Raw genomic sequence first — 20546 nt, 5'->3', positions numbered from 1 at the left:
CTTTGGGAAGTGGTGACAGATGACTATAGGTGTTTTTAATGCCTAATGATAACAAGTAGCCCTATTCGTGACTCTACCCAAGTTCAGTAGATAAATACACTGGATCCATTTTAAAGAAGAGTTTTACCTGTGGTTTTCTTTTTTTTATGTTCGTTTCTTCTGCGGTTTATACTGTCCCGTAATTTTTTCAGATTTTCCTGAAACAATATTACATGGATTATATTTATGTGTTCTGTCTATAATCAGATAATATTTTATATCACATATGATATTTCAGAAAAACAAATCAGCCGATGGAGACCTACCTTAACCTACTTCTTTTGCAGTACAGAAAGACTATTTTTATAAAGGTGCAAATACACACACAAATAAGATTGTTTTAAATGTTTATCTGTGTGTGCATGGGGGACCACTATCCATGTAGAAATGTAAAACCATTAAGGGCTAGTCCACACGAGGAGATTCGGGGAGATTTTGTCACCTGGTGACTAATCGCCTAGTCTTTTGAGCGACTATCTCCCCTGAACTGCCTCGCCGTTTTTCCCCATAGGTTACAATGCAAAGTCGTCTGCGCTAATACACACGTGCGATGCGTTTTCAATTGTCACCCAAAGTTGCCTCACTAGAAAACGCATCGCCGCGTGTGCATTAGCGCAGGCGACTTTGCATTGTAACCTATGGGGAAAAACGCTGAGGCAATTCGGGGAGATAGTCGCTCAAAAGACGAGGCGATTAGTCGCCAGGCGACAAAATCTCCCTGAATCTCCTCGTGTGGCCTTACCCTTAGAAGCTTTCGGATTGCTCCCAAGCTAATTTAGCAATCTTGTAGCTCACTTTTTCTAAAACACAAAGGTACCTGCAGATTAAAGCCGTTGGGTCTAATTTACTAACACAGGTGCTAAATATCACCTGTGCATGTGTTGTATTAAATAGCAACCAAACAGCAATTAGCTTTTTCAGTCCTCTACAAGTTATGAAATGCATGCAAAGATCTGATAGGTTGCTAGGGTTGACCTTAGTCAATCATCCCTATAATTACTGTTGTGTACGGAGAGAAAGCTTACCTGCTGAAATCTAAATGAGTCAGACCTTTTCTTCTGATTTAATTGCCATTCTTTAAACTGTTGCAAAGCTTCATCCACAGAGATCATCCCACATTTTACTTGTTCTTGCAGTGTTATTAATTCACGCTGACCCGGGGTTTTCATGCCAACAAAGGGATCATACACACTTGATTGTGGCCTGTCTCTTCCTAGCTTCACACTTTTGCCTTGTAAAATAAAACAGAGTTAGTTAATCCCAGAACACCAATTTATCTATAGGATTTCAGATAAATAAACCCACATTATTTCAGATAAATAAACCCACATTATTGGCCCATTTTGGCCCACTCTTGTAATACGATAGCAAATGTACATGGCATAGATAAGGTATATGTAACCAGGTGAGGATTGGCCCAACAGGATACCGGAAAAAATCTTGGTGGGTCCTAGTCCTTCTGACCCCCATCCCCGCTAGTACTGCCGTTTGTCTGTGACCTGCAACCAAGGCCTTGCCAAAAAGCAACGATTGTTGGGAGGGTGTTAGGCTTGGGGCAGAGTGTTTTGAGAGGGAGATCTACAGCAGGTGGCCAGGGGAGTGGGTGGTGTGAAGTATTTTATTAGCAGGTGATATTTTGTGGTTTTGAAGCTAGTTTCCCAGTGGGCCCACAGTAAATAAGTTTGCCACAGTACGCAACCAACAGCAGTCCAAAACATCAGGACCTATGCACCTTTGCTTCACTAGCAGTGTCAGAATGGGAGATGCTTGAGTTCTAGCTCACATTACATCAGGGCCAGTTTAATGAGGGGCTGATGAAGCTTCAGCTATCAGAATAAATGTTAAAATGTTATCAGTTAAAATAAATGCAAAGCAAAGATTGCTGCCAAAGAAAAAACTTGTATCTTTTTTTCATAGACAATATTCTTTGACATAGCCATGTTAAAGGGCCAATAACACTAGCAAATTACCTAAATGCATTTAGGTTCTAACATATCATCATTCTTTCAAAAAAAAATAATTTACTTGCTAGGTGTAGATATAATTCAATAATTATATTTTATGTTAACAGTTGTTTTTACTTTTCCAGTCACTACAATGTTAGGCAGGGAATCCCCTTGAGGAGGCTGTAGAACAGGTTCTCCTCAGGAGGGAATTTACATAGGTCATCTATATAAAGCTGAGAGTAGCAGGCCACTTCTTCTTCGGTTCATGTAAAGAGGATAAGAGTGGATGATGCCAGCGAGGCTGAGGTCTGTTACCCCAGATATGTGCCAACACAAGCCAAGTAGCTAGGTTAGTTAGTGGTAAGCCAGATTTGTGGAGCTCACTGTAGGTGGTGAAAGATAGAGGTAGACCAACTAGCCTAGCAGCTGAGGTTAGAAGGTAATGAGGAAGGAAGTGGTCAATACCCTGGCTGTACCTTGCCAGTCAAGGACCCAGAATATAGTGACCTAGGGCTAGGTAAGTCCTGTTGCTGGATAGAGGGCAGCCCTAATTGTAAACAGTATGTGTGCAGAAACCAGGAGCTGTATAGCCACCTGATTTGAAGGAAGAGTATGAAGGAAGGATGGTTGGTAGCAGGAAAGGGCTAAGCAGCCTGGAAATCCTTGTGCTACATTTAATGATATGTGAACTACTGAGACAGGAGAAGCTGTGTTGGTTTCAATAAAGCAGTTACTGTCTGTGTTCATCTGCAAGATCGTATGGACCTCCAGTTGAATCCTTTCTTGTAATGGTGGTGTAACAATTTATTCTGCCATTGATACAAAAATTATTGAATCCATACAGTTGAAATGCCAGGGTATTGGTTTGGGCTTGCTTCTAATATCAATAGATAAATACAATTATATGCTGGGATATAAATGGCCAGTCAAAAAAGCCATAGTTGCTGGGATACAGCCCCCAGCTCCAAGGGCACATAAATCAAGAACCAAAAAAGTATCCCATAACTCAATAATATAATAAAAACCTAGTTTTTATTTAAAAAAATCATGTTAAAAGAATAGACATACACACAACCTGGTATTCCACCTTACATATTTTAATTTCCCTCTGGTATAGGCATATGCCTATGATTAAGTACAATAGGGTAGGAAATGCGTAAGGCAGAATACCAGGTGGTCTGTATGTCTATTCTTTTAACATGATTTTTTTCTTATAAAAACTTTCTTTTTATGATATTATGGCGTTATGTGATAATTTTTGGTGCTTGCTTCTAATAGCAGAAAACTGAGCAGTGTCAGTCCTTAATATTTGTCAGAAACTGATGTACATATCAGTTATATTGGAGACATTGCTGCTTTGTCTTGCAAAATATTGTCTACATTTAGCAAGAGAATATCACACAGTGCAAACCAGTACGCCATAAGTGCGACACTTTTAATTTGAATATAAGAATACTGCTTGATACAACAAACTTTCTGCTGAACAAAAATACACTCACCTCTCACCATACGATGCTGAGTTACATAAATATTTTCACTTCTTGTTGGTGTTTGTTCTTTGAATACTACAATAAATACAGAATGTTTTTGTAAAAATGCTCACTTAAATCATGAACTATGAATTATCCCATCTCAAATACAGTATAATCTCAGTCTCTTAATTTGATTAATTTCACCCTAAACTACTTTATTTGACATTTTTACTACATTTCTGATGTTAATTTGTTTTGTTCTTCTTCCCTTTGAATGATTTGCCAGGTAATGGTATCTAAAATAAAAGGCTCAAGTCCATCAATCCTTTAGATCCATAGACAGGTCAGCTAAGCCCATTTAGTGGCTCAACATCACAAAAGTTAATATGTTTGGAGTATATTTGATATAGAGTTTGATGTACTTTAAAGGAACTGATTTAAATATTAAATTAAATGTTTTATGAATCTCTGCATAATAAATATGCTCAGTTGTTTTAAGGAGCCCCTATAGTGTTGATAATAAATCCAGTATGTCATGCGTAATATGGTAAGGTAATATTGTATGTATTATTGTGTATTATTATTATGTATGTGTTTTACGTTTACTTCACTTGTCAGGTAGGATCTGTAGAACTATAAGGTTGTTCATGAAAACAGAAACAGCTTATGATTAAACTTACCCTGCGAAATGTAACGTTTAGTTTCTGGAGGTTGGTTAGGTCTTGGAACGGGGAGAGGGGGCCTGCATACAGGCTCATTGTATGATGTGGCTTCCTCTACTGTATCATATACATCTTCTTGCATACACAGATGGTAAGGGTCTTCACTTTCATTTGTTAAATCCAAATTGCCTCCTAGAAAATGACAAGGTAGGTATATTTATTATAAACATTTTTAATAAATATATATTTATTATACATGGTCCTAGAACTTGGTTATTGGTTCCAATGTTTTCGAGACTATTGGGTTAATAACAGACTGCAAACTTCCAGTCTGAGAATAAGGGAGTTTAAGTTTGAGTGACTGAATCTGTGTGCTGAGATAGTAACTAGCAGGAAATCATGCATTCACACCTCATATTACCAATATATCCTTATATATCCCATAAATGCAAATAAACCATTACAGGGGGAATTCCAAAACTGTAATAACGGTCATATTGCAAATACCTTCCTCAAAGTGTGCAAAGTACAATTTCATATGCAATCACCATGTTTTTTTTTTTACCCACACTGCTGCAGTATTGCAGTATGTACCCACACTGCTGCAGTATTTTTACCCACACTGCTGGGGCAGTATTGCAGTAGTTAGGGGGAGTGATGCAAATGTATGCAGTTGCGATTGGACTTCAATGCTAATTGTGACACTGCTCAAAATTATGAAAAAGGAGGCCTGGATATGTGGAAAGGCCACAAAGGCCCAAGCCCAGTGCAACACAAACTAAGGGCATACATTTCAAAGACGGAAAGAGGGACAAATAGATCTGCCACAAAAACAATGTTTGACCAAGCCAATTTTATGAGCACACTGCCTAAATACCATGTCCATTTTACAAATTTTGGCACGTTCTGGAAACTTTGAACACTTTTCTGGGAGTTTTAGGGCCATGTTTTATGTGTTTTTACAGTTTTTCTAATAAAGGTGAATTGCCCTTTAAGTTGTAGGCCTCAGTTCTCCCAAAAGACCTGCTTATCTTAAATTTTTACAATTGTATCTTTGCTTATCTTAAATTGTTACAAAATGTATCAAAGCGCAGGTGCTGAGTGTTCTGGGCTCTCTGCAGGCTTAGCTGTCAAAATTGGGACTGTCCTGCGAAAAACAGGACAGTTGAGAGGAATGCGAGGAAGCATGCTGCCAAACATCTTCTACATTTTATACCAACATTGTAGAATTGGGCATGCACAAGATTTAAATCTCAAAACTGGAGGAGCACACATGTGCTAACGAGGGGGTGGATTTATAAGCAAGCAAACTGAGGGGGAGCAGAAGAGATCAATATCTTACCTTCCAAAATTTTACGTATTACTGAATCTTTAGCAGTAATGACCTGTTCTGAAGATGCATGGGCCCCTTTCTTTTCCATATCGACATCTAGAAGGAAATTAAAATAAACTGTATTAGTCTTATTTAGGTGGACCTATAATCAAATTAATAAATGTGATTTCTCCCATATTACATAAGGCTGATAGAGAGTAAATATGCTTTACATCTGTTAGGGTCAATTGCCAGTTCTGCAGTTGAAATTGCTATAAATTTAATATATATCACTCAGGTACATTACAGCACAGTTCATCAGGAACCAATTAACCTGCCTGTATGTTTTTGTAGTTATGTCCCCATGAATCAGTTTGACCCAGACAGCACTTCTCCTGTCATGGTTTATGATGAAAATGGCAAAGAAATGGAGAAGATTTGTACTTCAAAATCTAAATCCATGAGACATATGACTGCATCCAGACACATTTTGACAAAAAACTTAGTAGCAGATTTTTCAAAGGTTGAATTGAAAATTCGAATTTTTAAATTCGAGTTTATTTTAGTGTAATTCGACTAGGAAATAGTCCAAATTCGATTAGAGTTTGCCGGTCGATCCTATTCACCCGAATAGGTGAATTCACCTAAAGGTGGCCATACAAGGGCCGATAAAAGCTGCCGACGGCCGCATCTGTTTGTTGATGCGGTCCCTCGATCCAACCGCCCTTTAGCCATCATTAGGATCCGATCGTTAGGCCCTAGGGCCCACGATCGGATCAGCCCAATACTGCCCATCTCAAGGTGGGCATATCGGGAGAGATCCGCTCGTTTGGCGACATTGCCAAACGAGCGTATCTCTCCATGTATGGCCACCTTAAGTCATAGGTTGATCCTATTCATCCGAAAATTTAAATTTTTTAATAAATTTAAATTGGTCATTTTTTTTTCCAATTTCAAGTTTATGGGAGTTTTTATAAACTCTCATAAACTTTAAATTTGACCCTTGATAAATATGCCCCTTAGTGTGTATAGAACAGAAATTCTCATAACTTGCTTGGTGAGCCAATGTGAATGCCAGTTCAGTTGTTCATACATGTACCAATCATATTATATGAAACTAAATTATGTACAGTTATGGGACGTGTATGGTGGCCCATTGTTCTCGACTGATTTTCATGTACAATGGACAATGCTTGGTCCTAAAATTAGTCAAATTCATGGTGCACAGGCAGATGAGGAAGTGAGGCCCTATACCTGCGTATGTGTGTTCAGTCCTTGCATGGCTCCTTTAGAGCAAGATTTGTGGAGTATGTCTATACTCTTTCTACTAGATACCCATGGAAACCCAGTCTGAAGGTAAGTTAGGGTGATATGTTTTGTTAAAACTTATATGGTGCACTAGATGTTCCCATAACCATTTACATGTCTGCAACCTTCTGTGAACTAGGGTGGCGACTGACCAGGTGCTGAACTGAAACTTGAACCAAAAAAATATGGAAACCTTTTCCAGGCATTTCCACACACAACCAATACTATGTTTTCTGTCTATTTGCGACTTATTGACTTATTCTGGCTGTATAAGGGTAGGACTACATGGACATTTTCGGCACGATCCAACGCGCTGCAACAAATCATCTGACGCTGCATCGGTATCCGATAGTCGTGCCGCGTCAGATCAATGCTGCGACACCATGCGACAATGCATTCACTTACCTTATTTTTATTGCAAGCGTTTTGTCGCAGCACGTCGGATCGCGCCGAAAACATCCATGTAGTCCTACCCTTATACAAACTAAAATAAAGAATTAAAAAGAAATATTCCATAACATGAAGTTAAAAAAAAAAAAGTGTTTCTTCAAGCTTAGGTGTATCATGGAAAGAAGGAATGAAACATGATATTTTCTATTACTAGGACTGATTTGTGAAATGCAATAGAACTGTTGCACATAGGATTATTTAAAATAATTCCCTGGTAATGTATTAAAGGGTAAAAAGTTTTCCCTGGTCTAGTACACCATTATAACCAATCAGATGTTTGCTTTCAAGCCGTTAACAAGTAACTGCTGATTGCTATATGTTACTAGTCTTCACTATTTATTGCCTTTTCAATTTTGTATCCATAATAGATTTGATTTTTATTTGCATATGGGTCATTTGTGATTACAGGTAGTTCAACTTTACTTCCTCTATCCATCCACTGTGGTAGAATCAATTGTTTTCTTTTATCAGAGTTTATTTCCCTACTGATAATCATATGTTATTCTAAAAGAGAGACAATCACATTTCTGTTTGTCTAGCTATCCAGTCATATCATACCAGCTGTAGCAGAACATTTGTCTACATGATGGCTATAGCAATATGATTATGCCAATATAAAGGGCTACTTCTAGTCCATAGCACCCTTTTTGACAATGACCTAAACAGTTGCGAAGGAGACCCTATTAAAGAGCTAATATTATTTGCTTTATCTAGAGCTAAAATACATTAAGATACATTCTCCTGACTTAAATTAAGAGCTAATTATGTTAGTTCAGAGCTACTGTTTTATAATTTCTAGATGCACTTCTTAGGTTAAAAAACTGATTTAGACAAGAAGTTCGGAACATACAATTTCATGTGCTGTCTCTTTTGGTACACAATATTATTCAAGATACAAACTAGTTATGAAGTGCTATATATGAAAGAGGATGTATGCGTTCTATCCCTTTGAACCTCTATTTGCATACTAAATGTTCATTTAAATAGCATGAAACAACAGAGAGGAAGCTTTGCAAAAACACAGAAACTCCCTATATTTTATTTTTATCGCTTCCTTTAATACCAATGAAGCAATGTGAGATGACAGAGTTTGCAGCACCAGTGAAGAGCCAGCAGGTCTGGTCAGGGAAGATGAATGGTGCAGGTGTACCTAAATATCATTATAAATGTCTGCACACTGAATCAGAATTGGGAGCTGAAAAGCCAGAATTTCACAGTGGCTCTTACCTTAAACTCACTTAAAGCTAATGTTATATCTAGCTTTTTTTCCACTGGTATAAAAAAAGAAACCCTTGATTAATTTTACACACAGGGATTGATCTCAGGTACTCTGAGATCCAAACAGACCTCCACATTCCCAAACTAAATCATATGTCTATGTTAACTTACAATATACTATTGCCTCTGGCATTTGCCAAGATATTACATGCCTGACACTAGCAAGTAATCTAGCTGAAAGGCCAAACTGCTGGCTACCAGTTATTTTATTCAGTGCTGTCATCTTATATTTTAGGTTCTACTAGTGATGGGCAAATACAAAGATTTGTGGCGGATTCCACCACCCACGAATAAATTTGCGAAACTGCGGCGAAAATTCTGCCGAAAAAAAAAAATTGGCGAGCATCAAAATTATTTGGACGCCCATTGACTGTAATGCATTTGGGCAAAACAGTTGCAGTCACGTCGAAATTAGAATTATTTTGACGCCTATTTACATCAATATGGTTTGTGAAATGTTTCTCGGTTTTGCACAGATTGGCCCATCACTAGGTTCTACCTCTGTGCCAAGGACTACAACACCAACTTGGACAATGCTATGCATGCAGGCAACCTGAAAAGGTCAATAATCATGTCAATTACAGATGTAAAATTACGCTGTACTCACATTCTATTTCCTACAGTTCTCTGCTAATCCTACCCTTTTCTTCTTTCTTCCAGCATTTTTGTTCTTTTCTGTGCACCTTACATATATCAAATTATGTATACATAATGTGTTGGGCGTGATGCTGAAACTGGAATCAGCAGATGCAAAGTAGCTGGTAAACCCATCAAATTCATCTACCAACTATTTCTGCTGCCATGCTATTAGTGTACAAGTTAAAACCAATGCTCCAACACAAAGACTAGATCACATAATGCATTCACTTAATCTAACAGTGTTTATATATATATATATATATATATATATATATTATTATTTATATTAATTATTTTGAGCATGCTTACAAATCTCTTCTTCGATAGGAAGCCCCATGCCAGCCATTGATTCATACAGGTCATCATCACAGCCAGGATTCAAAGAGCATTTCATAAACAGATCAGTGGAGATATGGGCCATGGACTCATATGTACAGTCATCGTCATCTTCTCTTTCCATTAATTCCTCTTTGATATGGGTCCTTAACATATCCGCAGTTTCCTTTGAAAGGAATACACAATCAGTTATATACACCTCTTTTCTGAAAACCATCACAGTGCTTTGATTTATCCATACAACCTAACCCATAATGTATATGTAGGAACAAGGTGTATAGAATTAACTATGGTTAATGTGTTCAAAATACAAAAAGGGAAAAAAATGTCTCCATTCCCTGAGTTTTATAACCTGCAGAGATAATCATGAGACTGGTGCACTTTACACTTCTACATTTGTCAGTATCTGAAAACTTGAATTTACAATATTATTTTTGCTTTTTCAGGTTCTGTGATTACAAAATGGCCAGCAGTTTTTAATATAATTTAATTTAGGCCCTATTTCTGAAACTTTCTGATTTTCACTTTTTTAAAGGCAAATGCCTGTTGCTGATTTTTTTCTAACAGATTACGTTTATCCCTATCCCTTAACATACATACATTTCTAAATGCAATTTTTTGTTAAATATATGCTTACAATAAATATATACTCGCTACCTTTATAAACTGCTACAAGTTTGTTGTTAGCACACTTACAACATATTCGTCGATAAACTGACGGAGGTCTTTGAAACCATGTTTCTCTGCCATTTTATTTGGAAAATCTCCATTTTTATTTGACACACTATATGCCTGAAGGGCTCCCGGACAAGTTAGTAGAAGAGCAGTCAAATTTTTTAGCCCATATTTTGCAGAAAAATGAAGAAGAGTTGGTAGTTCTTCATCTCTGTGATCTAGAACAAATGAAAGAAATATGCAGTTAGTGAAGGAATCCAAGGCAGTCATTCTTACAGGAAAATAATGGGCAGATCTCAGTTATGGTAAGTGTAAGTCAGTTTAGATATTGCTAATATATATGCTTAAACTCACAGTGGAATATGAATATGAATACAGCAATACCAGGGAAATCTACTAAAAAGCCACCAGACATTTTGGGCTACAACTCCCACCAACCCCTACAACTATCAGATGGCAGTGAGAGCTGAGGTCTAACAAAGAGTTGTAATTAACACCACTAATGCCTAAATCTGTATATTAACACCGTATTCAAAAAGCTGCATCGGTAAGCACATGATACAAGTGGGAGAATGAATACTGTAGCTTGTCTATTGCGCCCTCCAAGATGGAATCACTATTTTTTTGACCAGTCCATCATTTTAGTTTCATAGTGTGAACCAGGCCTAATTTCTAAAACTGTGCAGGTGCTATACATAAAAATCTACTCACTTGCACTTAAATTTTCCTCCTCAATTTGATTTATGCCAAACAAATGGAGTCCGCTTGATGGAATGTTGTTCTTTAATGATTCTGTCAGCAACTTGTCCAATACCTCTATGCTGTAGGGCACAATTTTAAATGCCTGCAAAGAATTAAGCATTATCCACAAAGCATACTGTACATTTTTTATTACAAACATTTAAAATGTAAGATGCCATTATACCATGAGGATATTGTATTGCTCAATAAATATCTTTGATAAAGGAAGACATACTGTATTTGTTCTACTGAAAAAAGTATTTGTGACAAAAAAAGATCCATCTTGAGATTGAGGCTCAAAATAAAACACCGACACAATGTCCATTTTGGTAGACTGAACAAGTGCTCAGTTTGGCTCTCATGACTATATATAATATATATAATATACAGTATATATAATGAGCTGCACATCCGAGTAAGCTGATTCTGCATAGCTATATAAGTGATTCCCCTAAGTAGCTGCAGAGGAAGGTCAAAAAATGTAAAACCAATAAAATAAATGTCGCATCAAACTAAACATTCCTCAAAGCACCCTGTTATAGTTTATGCTACACCAATTACTGAAAATGGAAAGCAATTTCAAAACGTCTTTATTTCTGGCGAACAATCTGAAAACAACTAAACAAAGTGTTTGGAAGGTGGACAACCCCTTTAAACTACTATTATTTGGTTATTGAAATAATAGAAGTGAATCTTTTAGGTGTAGATACTGCAGTTAATCTCATCATTACTAGAATATTGTAATTCCTTGAACAAAGTCCTCTTTGGCTCATAAATGATTTACCAAGCACAGTGACTCTAATAAGGAATTTTATACATGGACACCTTATTTATTTATTTCCTGGTATTTATATGGTGATGCCATTTTTACGCAACTCTTTACAGAGCTTCAATTTTTATAGGGGCTGATTTATTATTCCATAGAAATAATTGTCCAAAAAGTCTCCCAACATATAGGGGCACATTTACTAAGGGGCAGATTTATCAAGGGTCAAAGTGAATTCAAGGGAATTTTCGAAGTAAAAAAACTATTGAATAGGATACTACGACTTCGAATTTACTTCGACTTCGATTCGACATAAAAATCGTTCGAATATTCGACCATTCGATAATCGAAGTACTGTCTCTTTAAAAAAACTTCGACTTCAATATTTCTCCAAATTAAACCTGCCGAAGTGCTATGTTAGCCTATGGGGACCTTCTACAAACATTTTCTAAGTCTTAAGAGGTCGAAGGAAAATCCTTCGATCGATCGCTAAAATCGTTCGAATCGTTCGATTTTTATTGGACCGCAGGATTGCAAAATTTGTTGAAAAAACTTCGAATTCTAAGTTCTAAGACTTTGCTTTTAATTCGATGGTCGAATTTCGAAGTTTGTACTTCGAAATTCGACCCTTGATAAATCTGCCCCTAAGAGTCGAAGTGAATTTGAAGTGAATTTTCGAATTTAAAAACTTCGAATTTCAAAGTAATTTTTGGGTACTTCGATCATCAAATAGGCTAAATTCGACTTTGATTCGAATTGGAAATACTTTGAATATTCGACCACTCGAAAATCGAAAGAACTGTCTCCTTAAACCTGCCGAATTAGTATGTTAGCCTATGGGGGCCTCCTTAACCTATAGCCAAAATTGGGCTAAGTTTTAAAAAGTCAAAGTATGTTTTTTTGAAAATCATTCGATGGATCGATTAAATCATTCGAATCTTAGATTCGAATGATTTCTACGATCGATCGAACGATTTTATTTCAACCGAAAATGGCCAAAAAAATGTGGCCAATTCGATGGTCGAATTTCGAAGTTTTTTAACTTCGAAATTCGACTCTTGATAAATGTGCCCCGTAATGTACATTAGGGAGCAAGGTTTTGTTCAATGAATAACTCCCAGAACTTCTGGAAAGCAGTGCTCCACAGAACAGGAGAATGGCATTTCACTGCTCAAATCAACACATGCTGACATACTGACATAGGTATCAAGTTTCATAAATGTGTCAAATTCTTAACTGTCATGAAAATGTTCCTATCAGTGAGGGAAGTTTTGATGAATGTTAAAAAATACAGGTATGGGGACCTGTTATCGAGAATGCTCAGGCAAAAAATAGCACCAGGGAGCGCCCTGTTAATCGCTCCAAGTGTGCTGCACGTATGAAGCTGCTCCGGTTAACATCTAATCCAAGTGTTTCTGTGTGTAGAATGGAGCACCACTTGGAGTCAAACATTAAAATTCCATATTTATTTCATCCTTTAAAACCAATGTCCAAAATACATAAGCAGAGTATTGCCTGTAATGCTCGCAACAATTATCGAGAATGCTCAGGACCTGGGGTTTTCCACATAAGGGGTATTTTAGTAATTTGGATAATCTACTAAAAAATCACTTAAACATTAAATAGATCCAATATGATTGGTCTGTTTCAGAACATATAGATATCTATCAGCATTTGCTGTTGAAATATATTTTTTTCTAAAAAAACTAAAGCATCAAACTACTCACCTGACACATAAATTCAACTGGACTTGTTGCATTTTGTAGCAAGTAACTTAACTCCTCCATGTCAGTGTAATAACTTATTTTAGCCTCACATATTTGTAAATCACCAGAGAAAACATTTAGAAATACTAGTCCGGCTGGTAAGTCTGTGTAGAAGAGAAAAGCTGTTTAGGTTACGCTCAAACCCCCACTTAACTATTATGAAATATTTGCTGCCAAGCATGTCTGGCCTGGAATTTAAACTAGACCCTGGTTTTCTATATAGAGCAGTAGTGATGTGCGGGCCGGCCCAATACCCAAGGGACCCGGCGGATATATACTGACGGGTCGGGCAGGTTGGGGCAGACAGATTGCTAGGCAATTCTATTGTCCTTTCTCCTTGTATTCTAAAATCTAAAAATATTTTATACTGTAATTCTATGGTCCCTACTGTATACTAAATAGTGACGTACATTAGCACAATTTCACAAATTCTTGGGTATTATGTAAAACGGGCATATTATATTATGCCCACCTGTCACTGGTTTGAGAAACCCATTAAATCACTTTTAATATACAGTATTAGTGTTGCTTACCAGGGGCTTCCACAGTAAGAATATATTCATTTTGTAATGTTGCATGCAGCCGAACAGATTGTCCATTTTGAGGATTGAAATATACTTCATTTTTAACTCGACAATCAAGTTTACATTTGAAAATTAAATAAATTTGTGTTTTCACCTGTAAAAGACAAACCAGAACCAGAATTATCACTGTATTCAGAATTAATTATAGCTTTTTTTTATTATAAGAGCGTCAATACTTTGCACTGTTTCTAAAGTTTGTATGGTGTAATTGTAGCATGCTGAGACTACATAGGAACAGCTTTGTTTGGTTTCAGTTAAAATGGACATGATTACCTACAGTTTCTGAAGATGTTTCTCCTTATAACTAAATAGAAAATACTCCTGTGATTTCTGTGAGTCATCTGTACTGTACAAACTCCAAAAATGGACACGTGAGAGTTGAAAGTGTCCAAACTAAAAAACGATGTGACTGATTATATAATGTTATTCATGTCAACCAATCAGAAAATTGTTTTGATCATCTTAACATGAAAGATTATGCCTAATTAGATATATGTAATGAACCACTTGCAAGTACTAATCTGTGATCGTGGTAAAAATGCACCACCCACTTATCCTGGTTATAATGTTTTTGGGGAGTTCCTTGCAACCATGTCTATGAATTATGTCTATTTTACTTATCCAGGTCATGATATACATTATCTTTCCAAGTGACTTCTTCAATTGCTCCAGTAACACTCAGTTGAACTTAAGAAGCTGCTCAGATGAGCGATAAAACATTTTCAATATTGCTCAGAAAGTCCAGATAAGACCTATTTCTATTAGACCCTAGCAATTTCTTAATCTCCATCCAATGAGTCCTGGGCATGAGTGGCGGTATATGGCCCAAATACTGTTGGGATATTACAATGAGTAATTGTTTAGACTCCCCTAGGAAATGCTACTTATAATATTTGTTTAATTAAATATCCTCATTATCCTGATTATCTATTGCATTTAATTACAACAAGCCAAGTGCAGGAACCTTTGCCGATCCAACTTCTGTCTTATACAACTATAAGCCAGAAAGTTCCAAAAGAGACAACCTTGATCATTTGCAATCACAAACAACCAGAGGAACCTATCTATTAAACCACAGTGCTAAAACCTTAATCGAATATAAGAACAGTGCAAACTTTTCTAAATTAATTTATTATTATTATAGAGTTAATTTAGTTTAGGTGCAAAATGGCGCCATCCTATATTCCAATGCAACCATCATCATTTGGCTTTGATTAATTCAGTATTTGAAATAAGGTTACAAACCCCACAGTGGATCCTCTCTGGTTGTACACAAATAAGATTTCTGTGGTTTTCCTGGAATGAAGTTGGTTGCAGCTTTTCAACGTGAGATGCAGAGCTTCTTTTAGCCTTGTCATCTTCTGAATCTGTGACAGAATCAAACCCAGAATCTGATAAAAAATTATACAAAGAATATACTTACTTATTTTATCTCTCTTAAGGTTGCATTCATATCATTATAACATGAAAGTTTTAGCAGTTTTGAACATGTCCAAATTCTGTTGAGCAGATGACGGTAATATTTAAGGCTTCAAGGGGCCAGTATACCAAGAAAATATGCATTTTCTGCTGTGATTAAATCATAGTCTTTATATTCCAGTATGCAAGGGGTTATCTGTACATTTGTAATCTAATTACATACCTTGCAAGAGCCTTAAATTGAGTATTTTCAGTTTCTAATTTCTATTTCTTTTTTTAAGACAATAGCAAAAAATATGTACAATCCCTATTCTTTGCACTTGTGTTGCACAAGGTGTGCTGGCAATTTTGGTAGATCTCATAAGGGTACACTTCCCGTAACAATGACATCTGAAGAGAGGAACCAAACAACCCACACCAGTAAAGTCATGGGGAAGTGGTCATGCTAAAAGGAGCCAAAAAGCTTTAAACTTGTTTAAAGTAAAACCATGTTAAAGAAAATACAATTCTTTCTGTATCTAAAGGATTGTCTCATAAACCACAAAGTGGTAACCCACACTTAAAAGTGAGTGGAGACATGCAAATCACCACTTAAGTGTCACTCCAGCTAACTATGTTCCATTGTTTATTACAAGAAATCAGAGCCATTTTAACTTGTAGTGGACAATAGAGGACTTTGCATGTAGGACATTGCGTAATCACAGGGAATAACCAGGAATTTAACAACTCTTTACATGTCACTATAAAAGTTACACAATATATACCTATTTCCACTATAAGTCAAATAAATAGGGTTTGTGTGTTAATAATGTGTTTAGTCTTTTCTTTTCATTTAAACAAAGCTGTATTAGCTTCCAGTTCTAAAGTAGTAATAGATCATTGTTTTGTATTACAGGTGTGAGATTCGTTATCTGGAAACCCGTTATCCGGAAAGATCCAAAATACGGAACGACTGTCTCCCATAGACTCCATTTTATCCAAATTTTTTAAAATTATTTCCTTTTTCTCTGTAATAATAAAACAGTAGCTTATACTTGATCCAAACTAAAACAAACAAAGCAAAACCAGCTTATGGGCTTTATTTAATGTTAACATGGTTTTCTAGTAGACTTAAGGTATGAAGATCCAAATTATGGAAAGATCCATTATCTGGAAAAAAAACCCCAGGCCCAAGCATTCTGGATAACAGGTCCCATAACTTGAATACCTTCCCTCAGAGTATGAGCTCTGTGTACATGAATTTGTGCCCAAATTGATGCCTGTGTCTCAAGTTTCCAGATATGAACTGGGAATGGAAAAAAAAAGAAGGTACACTGGCACACAAAGCAAATACCAGCAGGTCGAGCTGCTGCAAAAACTCTAAAAATCTAAGGAGGCAGTATCAACCGTAAGATTAAAGTTTTCTATCTTTACTGTTCCGTATGGTTTAGTGCAAAAAATAAATACCATAGATGTTTCTAGTTAAACTGTAGGAAGAATGCATGTCCAATATAAGCCCCATTAATTGGATTTACTGATGAACATTGTACATAATTTCATTTTTCCGATGGCACTAATTCATTTTCTTAATGCTACTTGATCATACTGTGTAATATGATTAACGCTAGTGTAAAAAGCTGTGTAAAATAAAAGGAATTTATCAATTATTTTATTTTAAGCTACATTTTAAGCAGCATAATTGTACACCACTTGAGATCTTGCATAATCTGTTATAGTCAATTGGAAAAATATAAGCTGCAATTAAGTTCTATAAGGTCACAAAACATTTTCATTTTTACACAGTGGTACCCAGTTGTTGAAAATCATCCACAGCTTAATACGTATGCCACTTTTTTATGTGGCAGTTATAACACCATGATAAATAGGCCCCTTGCAAACAACTCCTTTAGAAGTACTGGATGTCATGCATAGGCAAGAAGAAGTTTAAGCCTGTAGTACTTTGTCTAACTTCACTGCACCCAGTGGTTGGCATTGGAAGGCCACTAACAGTAGAGGAAGCACCCCACCCCAAAGGGAGCCAGAGCAATGAGGGGGTTACAGGTGACCCACCATTTTTGCACACGCCCAACAATGCAGAAAGAATTTGCAGGTGACCCACTATGTTACAGGGGGAAGGGAAGTCGAAGAATCTCTTTGCAGGGGAGGGGATCTGGGCCCACAAAGTTACACCACTGCAGGGAACACTGTTAATTCTCCTGGAGGGTTATTACAATCCTAGAAGTATGAAATAAAAGGGGAAAAAAGTACTGGCAGCAGAACAATTCTGTTTCTATATACTTCTTTGATAGATCACACCTTGATTATGGAGTACAACTTTCATAAAATTTAAATGAACCAACAGAGACAGGCTAGGAAAGCAAATGGCAAAAACCCAATAATCACTGAACTGTTTAACTTAGATAAGAGGCACCAAACTTGTGATACTATACAGTACAGATACTGTAAGTCAAGGTCAGAATATAAATGAACTAATTGTTTTTTTTTTTAATACTTACAGTACAAGGTAGAAAAGAGAACATTTAGAAATCCACTAAATCTAATCAACAGCATAAGAAAGGTTTCTTTATTGTAGCAGAAGTGGAATTGTAAGCAGAGGGAGGGAGTGAGTGGCGATTGTAATGATTTCGGTTTAGGCTTGGATGCCTTTCAAGCAAGAAAAGTGAATCCAATGAAAGGGTTTGATTATTAAAGGAGAAGGCTGTCTTTGGCATTTTTTAATTATATGTCTTCTGTTTTGTCTTTCTCCAATATGGCATCTGTTTCTACGGTCAATTGTTACTTCAGCAAGCAGTAAGTTGATTCATTTAAAGCCTCCCCCCAGACTTTTTTTTCTTTCATTTTAATTGATTTTCAGGCATTTTCCTGTTTAACAGTCATTACATTCAAACAAATGGTTGCTAGGAACTGCCAACCTAGCAACTCTATAGCAGTTTATAATGCTTCACCACTTAAGATCTGCAAAACTAAAAATAAAATAATGAATTCACTATGGAAAGAGGGCAATATTCATACTGCCATTACGGAAATGGCTTTATCTTACAGAAACTAAACAGTAGCAGTTCCAGTAATGGGGCATGAAAGGGACTCTTAACGGTGTCCATTGCAACTTTGTTCCTTTTTGCTTATAAAGTCTTGCATAGTCTATACGGGGTTTTTGTGAGCATTGGGTCAGTGTTAATAAAAGCCCCCTCCTGTCCATGACAAATGATAGATCTGAGATATTATTTTACCTTTATGTTTTTGTCTTACGTCTTTCATGTGCTGTTGGGTTGGTGTGCCACTAGTACTTTGCCTGGCTCTGATCCTTGGCACTTCCTTGCTAATAGATTTCAGTCATTTGTGCTCTTGAATCTTCTTGGGTTAATCGCTATTGGCTAGTTGCATAGGTTAGCCCTCACTTACCTCCCACCTTTGCATTCTGTTCTGAGTGATGGGTTTGCATTGCCAGTAGTTCACTCAGTGTTTCCCCCGTGAGACACTGCCACTCTGCTCTTTGCCTCCCAGCAGCTCTGCCTGATAGTCTCAGAATTTATGGCTGCTAGGAATACTTTATCACTTTATTTCGCCCCAGGTTAAAGCTTTACTAACTGCCATTTAATAACCAGACTTTGGCTCCAGTTAACTCTGGCTGTTCTGGCTGTATTTTAGCTGGTAGCTTAGATTCTGTTAAAGCATACCACTGTTATGATATAACCTAAAAAGTGCTTTACAAATGTAAACTGTAAATTATATCTATAATGGAATTTGTACACAATGTAACAGCTGCTGGCAAAAAAATTGTCAACTGAAAAAGGAGGGGGCAGTCCTGAAATGCATTGTTGCACTGACCTGGATCCTTTTTTTGGAGCAGTGTAAAACTTAATAGAGGTACCAGGTTGCAAGACTGATTTAAACCATATACAAATAAGGTTACATATACAGGGGTGCTTTGCCAATGAGGCGAGTTGAGGCTGTCGCCTCAGGCGGCAGCGCCCCAATAGGTACCAGGGGCAGCAAAGATGCTGCTCCTGGTAATTTAAGAGCGATTTTCCGGGGGAGGGGGGGCAGCAGCAACTGCTGCTGCCTCAGGCGGTAGAGGGGCCAGCACCGCCCCTGTACATATATATATATATATAGGAATTTGGGGTTGACGAGACCCAGGCAAGTGATACATAGGCATTGTGTTATTGTGTGCACAATTTACAAACACGAATAAAAAGTACTAGAAATGAAGCAAAATTGTGCATGCTCTAACATTATTTATCTATACACATGACTTAGCATCTTGGGACAAATGCCAACATCCTTGTTCAGAACTTAGTGCAAGGGTTAACACAGCAGACCCTCTGCTTACCTCCGCCTGCATTTTTTGGAGAGAGGATCCACTGTAATGCGTTCCTTCCTGAAGTTCCATTGACAAGCCCTGCGTTGGCCTGCGTGTGTGTGGAGCTACTCTAAGCAGATGTTTCCAATATCCCATATCAGCTTAGTTTAGCTAAACAAAGGCCAAAGCCACCATGTATCCATATTAACTGGTATAAATTGGACACCAATTTGAGATGCATGATGCCATTCACAAAGTCCACACAAGCCTGCTATTACACACAATAGCATGAATTGACACAAGAGAACCCTGCGATTACTGACAGCTAGGAAGTGGCAGTAGGTTCAGAGATCCACTCAGAGTTCCATCTACTGCTTAGCTTTTTTTTACTCTGTAATTACTGGAAAAGGGAATCAAAGCATTGTTAGTAAAAATGATGGCAATTTACATGTGAAAATTGCAGTTTGCACTATGCATTGGATATGTAAATGGGGCCTTGTACTTCTGAGATAAGCTTTTCACCGACTTTACTGACGTATTACAGTGGGGGTAATGAGATGGTTGGCCATAATGATTATGTCCCAGTCATATAAACAAGCAGAAGCTGAGACATATTTCTGAAAAAGTACAATTAGGCTGGCAGATACACATCTGACGATTAATTACATCATACACTGGTTGTCTTTGGGGTTATTATCATATTGACTGTTCAATGGCCATCTACTGTATATAACCAGTCAAAAGTCCCATCAAGTCCAAAATAAACAAACAAATCAAAAGTTTGTGCTCACATTGGCACGCTTCAGTCTTCTTAACCACCATAGTCCTTGTAATTATGCACCACAAAAGT

The 20546-nt window shown here is 37.0% G+C and overlaps 1 protein-coding gene across 3 annotated transcripts in view; it reads right to left on the bottom strand.

The window, feature by feature from the left end:
* pik3ap1.L (phosphoinositide-3-kinase adaptor protein 1 L homeolog) overlaps positions 1–20546 on the bottom strand; it is a 49968-nt gene that overhangs the window by 9019 nt on the left and 20403 nt on the right. Inside the window, exons 1-12 of one of the 3 annotated variants that reach the window (XM_041568796.1) lie at positions 18796–18889; positions 15220–15365; positions 13924–14068; positions 13352–13494; positions 10829–10961; positions 10139–10335; positions 9416–9608; positions 5462–5548; positions 4138–4311; positions 3485–3550; positions 1065–1270; positions 128–197 (exon numbers count right to left, since the gene is read on the bottom strand). In XM_041568796.1, the coding sequence (XP_041424730.1) occupies positions 128–197; positions 1065–1270; positions 3485–3550; positions 4138–4311; positions 5462–5548; positions 9416–9608; positions 10139–10335; positions 10829–10961; positions 13352–13494; positions 13924–14068; positions 15220–15365; positions 18796–18835 (1600 nt within the window). In that variant the 5' untranslated portion in view covers positions 18836–18889. Of the gene's footprint in view, positions 1–127; positions 198–1064; positions 1271–3484; positions 3551–4137; positions 4312–5461; positions 5549–9415; positions 9609–10138; positions 10336–10828; positions 10962–13351; positions 13495–13923; positions 14069–15219; positions 15366–18795; positions 18890–20546 lie in introns of those variants that run through there. The other 2 variants (XM_018225369.2, XM_018225370.2) reach the window with 2 other exon arrangements.

Source organism: Xenopus laevis, chromosome 7L (assembly GCF_017654675.1).
Source record: "Xenopus laevis strain J_2021 chromosome 7L, Xenopus_laevis_v10.1, whole genome shotgun sequence".
In the NCBI taxonomy this organism is placed as follows: domain Eukaryota; kingdom Metazoa; phylum Chordata; class Amphibia; order Anura; family Pipidae; genus Xenopus; species Xenopus laevis.
The sequence above is the reverse complement of the archived record's forward strand: the minus strand, read 5'-3'. Positions and strand labels throughout refer to the sequence as shown.